The 14,559-nt window shown below is 40.6% G+C and overlaps 1 protein-coding gene across 2 annotated transcripts in view; it reads left to right on the top strand.

Moving 5' to 3' along the window:
• The window catches only part of CCDC90B (coiled-coil domain containing 90B), a 43,369-nt gene that overhangs the window by 9,541 nt on the left and 19,269 nt on the right, over positions 1 to 14,559 (top strand). For both annotated transcript variants that reach the window (XM_075198639.1, XM_075198638.1), the window contains exon 3: positions 6,307 to 6,410. In XM_075198639.1, the coding sequence (XP_075054740.1) occupies positions 6,307 to 6,410 (104 nt within the window). The remainder of the gene's footprint in view (positions 1 to 6,306; positions 6,411 to 14,559) is intronic.

Genomic DNA, 14,559 nt, shown 5'->3' with positions numbered 1-14,559 from the left:
TCTGTGTTTATGGGATTAGATCGAGTTATCTCTTGTACGGTTATCTAAAGGCAAAGGAGCTGAAAAGGAGGTTTTAACTGCTGTTACATTTAACTCCCAAGATTTCGTTTTGCAAAAGGAAATTGAAAGCCTTAAATGTTGGGTATTGTTGGAATTCCTGATAAATGTTTTTTCACGCAGAAACGGTGAACTCTTTCTTGTTTTTTCTTTAAAATAAATTGCAATTTATTTTGTATCCTTTTACTTTATATTTATACTTCCTTTATAATGCCACCATATTAAGCAGTGCTTTACATAGAATATTTAATCATTCCTATCTGTCCCTGCCCTATTGGAGCTTACAGCCTAAAATTATGTTTTAAGACTGAGGGAGGAAACGGGGGCATCGGAGAAAGTCAAGCCACTTTTTTCCGTATACATTTGTATGCAATAGTTAGGTGCACCCATGGTCAAATTGCATCTTTCACTTGTAACCCCTGTCACTGTGTGTAGTGTGAGGTGCAAAGGTTACACAGTGCACCTCCTTCTCAAGCCCTGGCTAGCTGATGGGCATGTGTGTAAATGACCATGGGGTCCCTGCACATACAGGTGTTTTTTTGTAAGTGGTGGGACACAGGGGATGTCACTGTGGTGCAGTGCAATAAAAGTGACAATAATTTGGGCGCCAGACCATCTCTATCACAAACTCAACTCTTTATTTACACTCCTTTTCCTCCAGCACAATAATCATAATGTTTGCAGCAATTCAGAAATATATATACAGCTCCTTACTCTCTCCAGCACAGTTCTTAATGAGCAATATGAATATGGTTCCAAATATGGACTCCTCACTCCTCCTGCACAGTTCTTAATGTTATCAAGATGTAATATGACTTAGTTCCCATGTCTTCCACACTTCAGTACTTTACTGCAGTTCCCCCTTCTCTGCAGGGGCATTCACATGGATGCTAACATCCAGGCAGCTTCTCCTCAATGCAGTTCTGACACACGCTGTGTAACTCTCAGATGCAACCCCTCCCCCCCTTCCTCCTTCTTTGCAGGGATGATTTCTTCTTTGGGCTTTGACACTTCTCTCTGTACTCTCAGCCCCTGGCTCTGACACTTCTGTCTGTGTACTCCCAACCCTAAGCTCTGACACTTCTCTCTGTGTACGCACAGCCGCTGGCTCTGACACTTCAGCTACCCTGCCTCTTGTAACAACCCTCTCTCCAGGGTCTCTTCCATGCAAAATGTCCCCTTGTCTCTTGGGGTTCTCTTTAGTAATATTAATATAAATATTGACCAATGATCAAGGATTAGATCGTAAATACCCTGAAGTTGCAATAAGTATTGTGTTACAGTACCGTTTGGCAAACAAACTAAAATTAAAAGAATATTGAACTTTGCTAACGAGCCGATGTGTCAGTTGAGAATTAGAAGTCCTATTCATCATCAAGATGTTTGTAAGACTAATATAAGTATTTGCGTGAATAAAATAGCATATAATGCTTCACACCTATCACTCATCTCTCATCGAGCTTGGAACTTGCATTTACATTTTTGCATTTGTATCACACTCAGATGATCAAAGAAGGACTTGGTATACCCAATCCCAAAAATGATTTTTTCTTAAATAGGGGTAATGTGGGGGTTTGTTCCTGCATCCATACCTGCAAAATGATTTTCCTGGCTGCTGATATTTTCAGTAATTTTCAACTCTCTTTTGTGAGTCTTGTTGACGTTAGTGGGAATCACTATAGTTGTCCATTCGGGAGGAGGCTGTTGTTTGACACTTCGAACATGTATTTGATTCAGTTACCCCAGGTATGCTCTATGATATGTTATAAAATATCTTTTATATGTGCTTGCTGTAAGCGTAGTAATGAATAAAACAGCCCTTTTAGTATGTTTATGTGAAAATATCTTGAGCAACTTGATCAATAATTCCGACCGCATCCTCTGATAAACAAGAGAGTTCCGTAAATCCTATAGTGTGTCTGTTTGGCTTTCTCTAAGTAGGGGATTTATTACATGTTAGTTTAGTCTGAATGTGAAAGATGTTGGGTTGTATTTTACTTGCATAGTTTTGTTGCTGCAAGAATGCCAGATGGGACATAAGAGGTTGTTTTTATTTTTTTGTCACATGATTAATGAAATGTCTAACAGAAGAGGTGCCTGTTTTAGTCCATGTAGCAAAGAGCAGACTCCATGATCACTAGAGGAAGGCAAAGTGATTGGCAATTGTTTAGTTAAATTTGCCATGCAATGTATGCCAGGTGGACCAGGTAGTCATTAGGGGATTAGCAGCACTACAGAAACTTTGTGGAACCTCACAATTATAAGATAACAATAATAGCAGTGATCACAGGTGGGATTTTCTATTTCTGTGTTAGACTCGTGTATTGCAGGAATATATCCAGTGAAGTGTATGCATAATTGTTTTTATTGTAATTGTATTATATTTTTTGCTGGATATAAGGCATGAATTATATCCATACTGCAAGACCTGAGTCTAATACTTACTACATACAAGAATAGAAAATCCTATCTGCGATCGCTGATAATCCTTTGCTTATGACTACCTGGTTCATCTGGCATATACTACGTAGTTGACATACACTATATGGACAAAAGTATGTTAATTATTGAATTGAGGTGTTTCAATCAGACCCGTTGGCAGGGGTGTATAAAACCAAGCATCTAGCCATGCAGTCTCCACTTGTAAACATTTGTGATACAAATTGGGTCGTTCTGAAGAGCTCAGTGACTTCCAGCGTGGTACTGTGATTGGATGCCTCCTTTGCAATAAGACGCTTCGTGAAATTTCATCCCTGCTGGATATTTCACGGTCAACTGTAAGTGATATTATTAGAAAGTGGAAGCGTTTAGGAACAACAGCTACGAAGTGGAAGACCACTTAAACTCACAGAGCGGGGTCAATGACTGCTAAGGCGCATGGTGTGTAAAAGTCATCAACGCTCTACTGATTCCATAGCTGAAGAGATCCGAAATTCCACTGGCATTAATGTAAGCACAAAACTGTGCGGCAGGAGATTAATGGAATGGGTTTCCATGGCCGAGCAGCTGCATGCAAGCCTCACATCTCCAAGACAAATGATAAGCGTTGGATGGAGTGGTGTAAAGCACACCGACACTGGACTGTGGAGCAGTGGAACTATGTTCTGCGGCGTGAGGAATCACGCTTCTCTGTCAGTCAGATGGGCGAGTCTGTGTTTGGCGGATGCTGGGAGAACATTACCTGCCTGACTGTATTATGCCACCTGTGAAGTTTGGTGGAAGTGGAATAATGGTATGGGGCTGTTTTTCAGGGTTTGGGCTAGGCCCTTTATCTCCAGTGAAGGGCAATCTTAATGCTTCAGCATACCAAGTCATTTTGGACAATGCTTTGCTTCCGACATTGTGGCAACAGTTTGGGGAATGCCTTTTTCTATTCCAAAACGACTGTGCCCCAGTGCACAAAGCAAGGACTACAAAGACATGGCTGGCCCACACAGAGCCCTGACCTCATCGAACACCTTTGGGATGAACTGGAACAGAGATTGCGATCCAGGCTTTCTCCTACAACATCAGTGCCTGACCTCATAAATACTCTACAGAATGAATGGGCTTAAACTCCCACAGAAACACTCCAACATCTTATGAAAAGCCTTCCAAGAAGAGTGGAGGCTGTTATCGCTGCAAAAGAGTAACCAACGCCATATTAATGTATATGTATTTGAATACAATGTCATTACAGTCCCTGTTGCTGTAATGGTCAAGCGCCCGAATATTTTTGCCCATATAGTGTATGAATAATGCTCAGAGACAAACCATTCAAGAACAGTTTATTTATCTTGTGTATAACAGCTTGATTTAATGGCTGAGCGAGGTTACATTTGTGTGTCTTGAGGATGTGTAGCCTTCCATGCTGGCCGTTATAACCTGTACTTGGTGTTCAGCTCAGACAGCTATCAGTAAGTTAGGTGCTGTGCATTCCATGCTATGTATCATTTATCCAATACCCCCTTATGGTCATGAAGATCCTTGTAATCTGTCCAAAGTGGTGGTCCCAGTTAAAGTATGACTGAAGAGATTCTAGTAATGGTTCCAGGATTTGATGGCACATAATGTGAGAGTCGATGAAACAAGTCTACTCCAGGACCTCCTGATATGCTGGGTAGGCTTCATAGACATCTGGATTGCTTTGAGCAAAAACAATTACCATATCCAGTTGTCACCATCTAAGGTTAATATTGAGAAATGTAGGAGAATCACTCAATGTGTCTCCAATTAGGTGTAGATAGGATAGACCTTCCGCGATGAAGCCTTTTACCGGACACCAGGGATTACATAAATTCCAATCTCCACAATATCTCTTTAACTATAATCTAATTTATAATTTGTTTCATAAGCAGTTGTAATCTATGTTGTAGATTCTAAATCTGGAAGGGACAGTTGTCTATTTTAAGTCAGTATAAGATATAATAGGCTGTGGGCAGCAAGGTGCCTTCGCCTGGTGACCAGGAACAGCGAGGTCTGTCTTCATAAGATGATATTTCTGGAACAATTTCTTATTTCATTTGGATTTTCACAGATATGTAGAAGGTGAAATATGCTGGAATGTGCAGAGAACAGGGATCTGGAAGGATTTGGCAGCTGTTGGTAGCCCCGGATCCTCCTGATTGTACCAGGCGATTTACCTTCTTTTTTTCCTGGAACCCTGGGGGATTATTATCCCCGGAGTTGACTTTTTATTGCTATTCCCAGTCCATGTTGCTGCAGTGCCTACAGATTTATAGATTGGGAACAGTGTCTCTACAAGATACTTACTATCTGTTATCTGACAACTCTGCCCATCTCATCACCCTGGGGGAGGCATCAGGTTAGTAGTATTCAGTAGCCGACTTACAGGTGAGAGTATCGAGGATTCACGCCATCTGCCTCAAGATTTTATATGATGGGCTTGTTTAGGCCCTCTCCCTCAGTGCCGGGACTTATGTATTGCAGGGAGCTGGACGAAAAGTGAAGCAGCCTTGCCCTCACCCATCGCATCATAAAAAGTTTTTATGTCCCTTTTAAATAAAGTGACAGAGGCCAGATGGCTTTCGATTGTCCTATGAAGTCCTATCATGCCCACCAGGCGTGTCATTATGCATTTAATTACCTACGTACAGATAAACGCAGAGTAACAATAGCTACTCTAACCTCTAAGGATTTTCTGCCGACTCTCAATACCCCCAGGCTCCTCTAAGCAGCTGACTGAAATGAGGAAAATGAGTTTAATCTACCGTTAGAACACAGGGAAAGGCTATAAAAGAACACCCAAAAGTGTTCAGCTTGGAATTTTCACCCTATAGCTGCTAGGCAAAATATATATTCATTATTGAAACAGGAATCCCAGTAACAGAGGAACGGTTAAATAAGTTTTAAGAGATTTTAACTTCCTCTGTGATATCTCGGGTCTTTTTTTGGACGTTTAAATAAAAACCAAAACACTCTCCAGAAATCTGGTACCTGTGACACATTGATCAAAGTAGCTCAGTGTGCCGGAATCGGTTCCTGTTGTGACGGGTTTATCGACTTGTTTCTACTCAAATATTGGGTCAAGGTTACAGGAAGGACCCGTGATTGGCTTCAGTTACACTTATCCTCTTCACCCGCAATATATTTTCGTACCTGAAATAAAGTGTTTATATCTTGTTGCATATGTCCGTCTTGCTATTTTTTACAATGTTAGGATGGAGATGCTTCTCTGTCTGCTCCACCAGTATGAGTCTCAGGTTTGTAATCTTACTCATGCACAGAGGCAGATGCCGTGATGTCACAGCAGCTTAACCGACTACAGTCTTGACCTGTGTCAGATTCCATTGGGGGCACTGCCCTTAAGATGTGGTAGGAGCTTCATGCATCTGTAATGGATCGGGGAGTTAATATTTTACTTTATAACATATCTTTCTGTAGAATGTCAGGGTAACACCAAACCCTATATGCTAACTTTTTTTCTTTATAATTCTGATACATTTAATTTTGGAGTTCAGTGGGCTCTTAAATTAGATCCTATCTCACTCAATATGGATTTGTAAGAGATACAGAGACTCTGCCTGCGCAACGCTGTCCTTGGAGCAACTAATTATTTTTATGCAACAGTGACACCTACAGGTTGCAAGAAAATACCACACTCCGAAAGTGAGGCATACCAATATAGTAATTACACCAATCAAAGATGTGCACCTTGATTCCCAACTGTGGTTTATCTGTTCCAGATTCACTTTTTGATGACGAAGAATTAATTTTTCTGCTTTGGTTTTTCTTTTCTTTTTGTTACAGGATTTGATAAAGCTCAGGCTGAGACAATCGTATCTGCGCTGGCCTCGCTGACAAACGCCAGTCTGGACACTGTGTACAAGGATATGGTGACACGAGCTCAGCAGGTAAAATATATCTAGCGTGAGACGCAGAGCAGGGCGGTTTTGTCATCGGGACGTTCCAGGTGGATGACGTCTTTTGTGTCTCTTCCTTGTGCCGTTAATAAGAGACCTCTCGGCTTAGTGATAACCACCTTCTAAATTACCAAGAACACTAAAAAATTGCTTCTGTTATGCTTATATTATTATTGTTCTGAATTTTATATAATAAACACACACATTGAGACAGAAGATAATTGGCCTACAGGTATGTTTATAGACCATGAGAGGATACCAGAGAACCTAAGAACAGGCTGCAGTCATATGGCTGAGCAGTGCCTCAATGATGTCCCTGGGAACTAGTGTATTGATAAGCTAAGTCTCACGAATCTTGTTATAATGCAATGTATCATCCAGGGCCGACCATGCAGTCCCCAGCTCAACACCTTTGTTTTACTAACTGATATTTTGTCTTCCGTGTAAATTGGAAGCAGCTGTTTTTTAATTTTGATTGGGTTGTGCAAAATTAAATGTACTTAAATATTGCAATTGATTTCATCCCATAATCGACAGTTTCAATGTAATTTAGATGCTTTTTATTGACTATGATGCTGTCTTTGAAGGGGGAAGCAACCTAACAAAACAAGTACAAAATTATATAAAGTGATAGTGGTACGGGCACCCTCCTTTTAATGCACACACAAATAACTTCTTGCTTTATACTTTGCTTTATTGTCAGGATGGCAAAGTAATTGACAACATAAAGTTTCACACGCTTACACGTGACCCTAATGCTAGATTAACAGAGACCAGCTGCCTAGACACCGGCCACTATCTAGCATCAGTCACACATGAACAATGAAAAAGACAAGTTTTAATAGTTTACACTCCTCACACAGCCCTAGCTTGATAGACAGATGACACTCCCACCTATATAAAGGGGTTCTCATCAGGTGCTCTGCTTAATTGCTCTCACTGCAGACACACCCTGTCAGCTTGCTGTTAGCTGTGGAAAAAGAACACTCTAAACCACTACAAAAAGTTTAAGTCGCTCATATGTCCTCCACCTGTTTTAGTTTTGCTAAATATTTAAATGTTGTTTTAATGGTGGTTCTTTTCATATGTGCCATTTATAGTTACATGTTATATTAGTTGAAAGTAATGGCTCATCGCACCCATTTTTTATTGATTTTGGCCGGATTGCGCTGCGTGTAAGCATCTTAGCTTAGATGCATTAGACTAATGAGCATTAGAACCATTAAGGGTCGATAAACTACACAGTAGTGAATAAAAGAGAGCTGAAAATAGTGCAAATTGTTATGAGCATCTGTCCTTTTAAATGTGATTATGAAAGCATTTTTAATAATAGAATGACTTTTAAAATGTTGAAAGTCTGCAGTTTCCCTGTACATTTGCTATTGCTCATTGAATGTCTGTATCAGATGATGCCACGTAATGACTTATCTGAATGTCTCTTGTATCAAATTTATGCCACAAAGTTATTTTTTATTTGTTGGCAGAATTGCAGCTCCGCGTGATTAATCCTCACATATTCAGATATTTATGTTCAGTGTGTAATGGAATCTGTCAGTTTAGTTGTGCGGCCATCAAACATCCATCACGCTGTAAAGTAAAATGGAAGGCTTAATGGAAGAAAGGAAATTGACTACACAGGATTGAATTCATTAAGCGGCCTAAACGGGATGATTGTGTTTAGGAGATTGCATGCTTAGAAGAAGGCACCACTGAGATCTCACAAAGTGGGGCAGCACGGTGGTTCAGTGGTTAGCACTTCTGCCTCACAGCGCTGTGGTCATGAGTTCAATTCCCGACCATGGCCTTATCTGTGAGGAGTTTGTATGTTCTCCCCGTGTTTGCGTGGGTTTCCTCCGGGTGCTCCAGTTTCCTCCCACACTCCAAAAACATACTGGTAGGTTAATTGGCTGCTAATAAATTGACCCTAGTCTGTTTGTCTCTTTGTCCCTGTCTGTCTGTCTGTGTGTGTATGTATGTGTGTGTGTTAGGGAATTTAGACTGTAAGCTCCAATGGGGCAGGGACTGATGTGAACGAGTTCTCTGTACAGCGCTGCGGAATCAGTGGCGCTATATAAATAAATAGTGATGATGATAAAGTGCCTCTGGTTCCTGTAGAATTGATAGAATGAATTCTGTTAAAAATTGGTTCAGGCCAAACATGGCTGCTTCCACTTTGACATGTGAACTATGCACAAAAGTGATTTTTCTGTGACGATACCTATAGTATGTAATCGTCTAGATCAGTATTTCTCAACTCCAGTCCTCAGAACCCACTAACTGTGCAGGATTTCCAGGTGACCAGTGAAATAATTATACCACCTGCTACATGTTAGTCAGTAATGAATACACCTGTGCTCCAGCAAGGAGATATGGAAAACATGTACTGCTAGGGGGTCCTGAGGACTGGAGTTGAGAAACACTGGTCTAGATTGTAAGCTTTTTGACAGTCCTTCCTACCTTTTTGTTTCACATCTGCATTTATTTTGTATACCTTGTTTGTCCCTGTTTTATGCGAGCTCTGTTTTCTCCAACTTGTGCTGCTGCGGAGCCATGTGGCACCAGACAAATTAATGACAATAAAAATAACTAAACACTGAAGTAATGATAGAAGATACACCGTTTGTGCATTAATTCACAAATCTTTCCTGATTTGCCAAAAATCCGGCAAATAAACAGAGCCTACAGGAGAAGTAGGCTAGACATACGGCATGAGATGGGATTGGGCACTATAAAACGATGCTGGAAATCCCGACACTACTTACCCCGGCATGATTACAACGAAGATCTCATCGCTGACTGACTGGAAACACAGACAGCTTGGCACAGAGACTTTGCTAATTTGCAGCAGCTGAAGGTCCCAGCAGCGTCCAATGTCGTCAGATTGAAGGGACACACCGTCATCTGAGCTCCTAAGGTAGTAATTTAAGGAAGCGCCGCCTGTAGAATGTACATGGCTTAGTGAAGAACCTTGTACAGGCGGTTGCCTCCTTAATATACTACCTTAAGAACTTGGATGACAGTGTGTCCCTTCAATCTGACGTCATCGGACACTGACGGGATCTTTCAGCTGCTGCAGTAAAGTGAATGAGGTCTTCGTTGTAATCATGCCGCGGCAAGTAGTGTCAGGATTTCGTAATAGAGTCGTAATCGTGAGTACCACCGCATGGAATGTACAGAAACCAATCAGCAAGCATCAACCGGAAGCCTTATAACAAGAGCCTACAGTCCCTCGGCCACTCATACTTCCTGGCTGGGGGCTAGGGGTAATGTCTGGATTCTCTCTGTGACTCGGTAGCCCAGATGGCTACACACGCCTGTGTATACTGCATTTGCTACATAGCTGTGAAAACAGTACTGCAGCCTACTTTTAAACAGACTGACTGTTGCTTTATAGAGAATGATAATTTGCATACAGGAAGAACAGTAGCCACAAAAAAGATGTCAAAGACTCTCCTTAGGCCGAAGCATTGGTTTTATAGAAATGAATCAAACACATTACATTTTGGATTGGCTGGAACATGTTGATGTTCAGATGATAAAGAAACTTTTGAAAAATCCTTTATCAAAACGTGAAGCAACTTTCTTTCTTTAAACATGCTCCTATAACCACACATCATGAAGTACATTGTATAGTAAAAGAAGCGATGGTAACGAAGTAAAGAAAAGTACAGCTGATGCATCCTCATCCAATTGTCATCATCTGTAATAGGTGACAAGCGTTTGTTAGTTGTACACAATGCAAATCAATCAGTGTATGTAGATACTGGTAACAATGTTTCAGAAAATTATATGACCTTACTGATGATGAGAAGGTACAAGTTTATCATTTTGGGCTGAATTTGCACCAGGTGACAAATGTGAAGTGCAAACTGATGGTTCTTAGACGTCGTCAGTTAATGATTGTAATCGTTTCATGGGAAAATTCTAAACCTACCAAAGTTTTTGCTGCCAACCATCACTAATGGAAGTATTAGACATAGAGACAAAGTACAGCAGGACGCATCATAGAGCACTCCCCTAAACATGCACTTTCAAGCTTGTTGAGTCTGCGTCATCTGCGGAATTGATGGCTTGCGCAGAACTGAGAATGCCTAGTCCCTATTACTTTTCAACTACAGCTGTACCCATTTTCTAAACCAATATTGTTGCAAACATATTGTTCACTCTAACTTTGTGCACAGATTCATTCCAAAACAGATATGTGGTCAAGTGAATATGGTCAGTATATGGTTGTCATTGCTTGGGGTGATTCTACAGTGTCCAAAAAAAGTTATGCCATAAATTCTTCATACTCCCCAGCACCATCCTTATCGTAATCCTCATCCGATCTACCATTGGCTTTCAAACTTTTTTAAATATGGAGAAATTGAAGCGTTTCCACGTCATTGTTTGTTCAGTCAATTTAGACCATAGATCACACACAGCAAACAAAATCCAGGCTCGCATAAATTGCGATATTGAACTCTGGTTGTCCTACAGTTTTGTTTTGGTTTTTTTTAACACCCTCTCAAACTGTATAAATAATAATAATATAAATATAAGAATGGATTGGACATGAAATATTTGCTGTCCTAAACCTAATGTCCGTCTGCTCCTGACCCTGTAGCGTGGAACACCAGAAGCAGGAAAGGTAGATGTCCATGGAACCCTGACAACAGTGAAGTGACTCAGATGGTGGTAGATACAGACAGTTTGAGATGGAATACAGGACAGAACTCTCTGCTAGAAGTGGATGTACAGCTCCGCACACATCCCTCCACAGATATACAACATGGTAGACCAGCCCAGTTAGTGACGTAACCAAAAAACAAAATGTTAGTATTGTCTGCTGCTGAAATAAAGTCCAATTCAGACAGTCAGGACAAAACATAGAAGACAGGAAATTGCCAAATCAACCCCTATAAATGTGACAGCAGGTCCCTTTATTTAACGTCTCTTTGGTTACACCAGAGAGGACGACGGACCTCCAGCATTGGACCTTGGATGTGTTCCTCTGGACGTATTCAATCGGAAAACCTTGCTGCTAGTTTCGCGTTCTGTAGCCTGGAATAGTTCTGAGCAGGCAATGCATATGTGTTCTGCCTGAACGTGCAGCGTGTTGTTTAAAATGTGTTTATTAAAGCAATATTGGATACAGTTCCAAAACCATAATAAAGATGTACATCATAAAGTATTGGAAATTATTTAAACAAACATTAACAATGCAAGTGTCTAAGCTCTGTCAAAGGAGAGGTGTAAACCTGGGATCCTCTTCTTGCTTTTCTGTGGGAAGAGAGGTAAAGAGTGAGGGGACCCCAAAACGGAGGTGAAAACCTTTTAACAAGGCGGCTGAGCCACCCTATCAGAGAATGAAATTCTCGATGAGTTAGCCAATGTCCATTAGAAGATATTGCAGAATGACTTCGCTGAATGATGAATAAAGTGTATCATACATTGCATTAGGTCGGTGTACTACCGTCTGTTAAGTACGGTTGGCTGAGAGGGGGCCATGGGATCTTCCAATTGGCAGCAAGCTGAAAGGTGTCAATTATATGTCAGATTAGCTTGTTTTTGATGTCTGGAGGCCAACGATTTAGGAACCAGGAGGAGGAAGAACTTTGGGAGCAGAATAAAGTCCACCTGTAACACAGATGTGATAAGGTCTCTTATTCCTCTCCAGAATACTTCAAGTTTAGGGCATCCTCGCCTGTGTGGGTTTCCTGACGTTTTCGGGTTTAGAACGCAAAAGGTGCTGCCGGCAGTGTTTTCTCTTGTCTTGTGCTCGATCCTCTAACTCCAAGACCCCTGCCAGATTGGCCTCTTATTGCAGTTTGTGAGGGTCTTCTGACGGTGGGCCAGGATTGGTCAGTCCTGAATAAATTGTGGAGGTTAGGCTTTTAGAAGATGCACGGCGCATGCAGAGGGTTTCAAATGAAGTCAGGGGTCTGATATGAAGAATGGATTGGACTGACGGGTAGAAGTGCCTAAGTTGCACAATTTGATAAAAGCAGTTCCTGCAGCTCAGTGATTTGTGCGATAACGTGAGCTGTAAGACGGCGACCAAGGAAGTGAGAGTGATGAATCCGTAGCAGAATCTGGCGATTTGCTAGTTTAAAGAAAAAAATGTGGATTCGGGGAATGATGGCAATGTTGGGGTTTTCATATTCATAAAAAAACTAAAAATGTGTTATCTGTTGAGAGAAAGTTAAAATAAATACAAACACACCTACCTAGTAGACACCACTGCACTGCACTGCACATGGGGAAGACTACGGGGGAAGGGCATTGACGCCTGCTTGGAACAAACCGATTGTTAACCGTAGAGAGTAGTTTGCCATGGGGCCGCTACAGCCATTGCCGATCCGGCAAACAGCTTGTGGTAGTGGGGTTTTTTATTTTAATTATTTCATCTGCAACTTTAGATTACTTTTTTTTTCTTTCTTCTTTAGATTTTATATAATTTCAGTTTTTATTAAAAAATAATGAAATGGACATCCTCTCACTTGAAATGGGTGTGGTTTGGGCAGATTGGGGGTGTTGTCTATTTTTCTGTTTTTTTTTGTTTTTTTTTAATTGTGTGCAGGTTTTTATATTCTTTTGTTAACTTGCACTAAAATAGTTTACAACAGCCTACAAAATAAGCAAGTGAGAAGGATTTAGTATATTATCAAGTTATTTTGTAGCCTTTTTATTTATTTATTTTTTTTTTTTTTATTCTTTTTAAACTTTTCAAGCTATACTTAATGTGCATATCCATATTAGTCATGTGATCTACAGAGTGTATCGTGCCCCAAGATTGGATATACTGAAGCACAATTGGTTGTATTGATGGGAACTTGTAGCCAAGTAGCAATGTTGTATCCAAAACAGCAATCATTTAAGTGATGTTAGTGGTACTAATTATTTGCTAAATATACAATATATATTATTATTATTATTTTTATTAGACACAACCTCAGTTTATCCGCTATAACAATTCTTATGATGAACTGTAATTGGGTGCCTATATATGTTAATATGTTACTTTGATGATACATAACTCTTGTTACATTGTACTGTCAAAAAGTAATGTTTCCCAGACAGATAATTTTTTAAGATTTCCACAAAGTTCACCATTCGCCTTCACTCAGTGGGGGCGACCATTTTTGTTGTGGAAAAGAATGTAGCCTATTGCGTAACTAGGAACCAGTTACATCACTCAGTCCTGATTCTGATTGGTTGGGTGTCTGACAATCCCAGTGATGTCATCACACCGACACATTCCTGCCTACTTTGGAAATTGGGGTGTAGATATTAGTAACAGCAGTTATGGGGAACAAACTGAGGTTTACGCCACAATCAGCAAGCGTGATGTATATCATGAAAATGGTTATTAAAGACTGAGCACAACTGGCGCTGACTATAGCATGCCCTTTGTCCAATAAATAGATTTGTATTCCATAAATGGCTGATTTCTTCAGCAGTGAAGGAGTTAAGTAACACTAGTTTGTCAGAGGAATGTATTACACAGGCCCCAGCAATATACTACTCTATTTTCAATCGATAGCCTTGTCCTCTGCACTATGCTACAAAGAGTCATTGATAGTACTGCTCCCTGATCTTCTGTGTGTCGGCTATTGATCTGCACCATCAGCACATCCAGGAGAGAGCAATTAGTGGAACCAAACCTGCATTTATGCCGTGTACACGATACAGCGCAGGGAGATTAAAACCGCTGGCTTCCACTACTGTGTATTTAACTAGTTATGGCCAATAAAATTATTACTGCACTCTCAAACGTAAAATATTGCAATATTTAACGGGATAATTTAACCTGTCTTTTAATGTGGGTGAAATTTCTGTAAATGTTTCTTTTTCTAAGAGACATGAATATAAACTTTTATGCACAGACGCTGACTGCGCACACGCACTCTCCTATATTGGGATGGTGCGCACCTTGTCCAATAGATTGTCCTGTTAGTGACACCAAGGATGATACATTGTCTGTCGTAGTGAGTTGATTCTTACATTAGTTCTAGACCAAGGAGAAAGGGAAAAGAAGAACTGGTCAACCTGTACTCCCAAGAGCTCACTCTCAAAAGAACGGAGGTCCTTTCAGACAAGTTCCCAACGTCCGACCTTGAGGTGAAGCAAATCATGCTTTGAATGGAAGGTTAACCCC

This window comes from Mixophyes fleayi, chromosome 2, assembly GCF_038048845.1.
Source record: "Mixophyes fleayi isolate aMixFle1 chromosome 2, aMixFle1.hap1, whole genome shotgun sequence".
Lineage (NCBI taxonomy): Eukaryota > Metazoa > Chordata > Amphibia > Anura > Limnodynastidae > Mixophyes > Mixophyes fleayi.
Note: the sequence above shows the minus strand (reverse complement) of the source record. Positions and strands in the feature narration are given on the sequence as shown.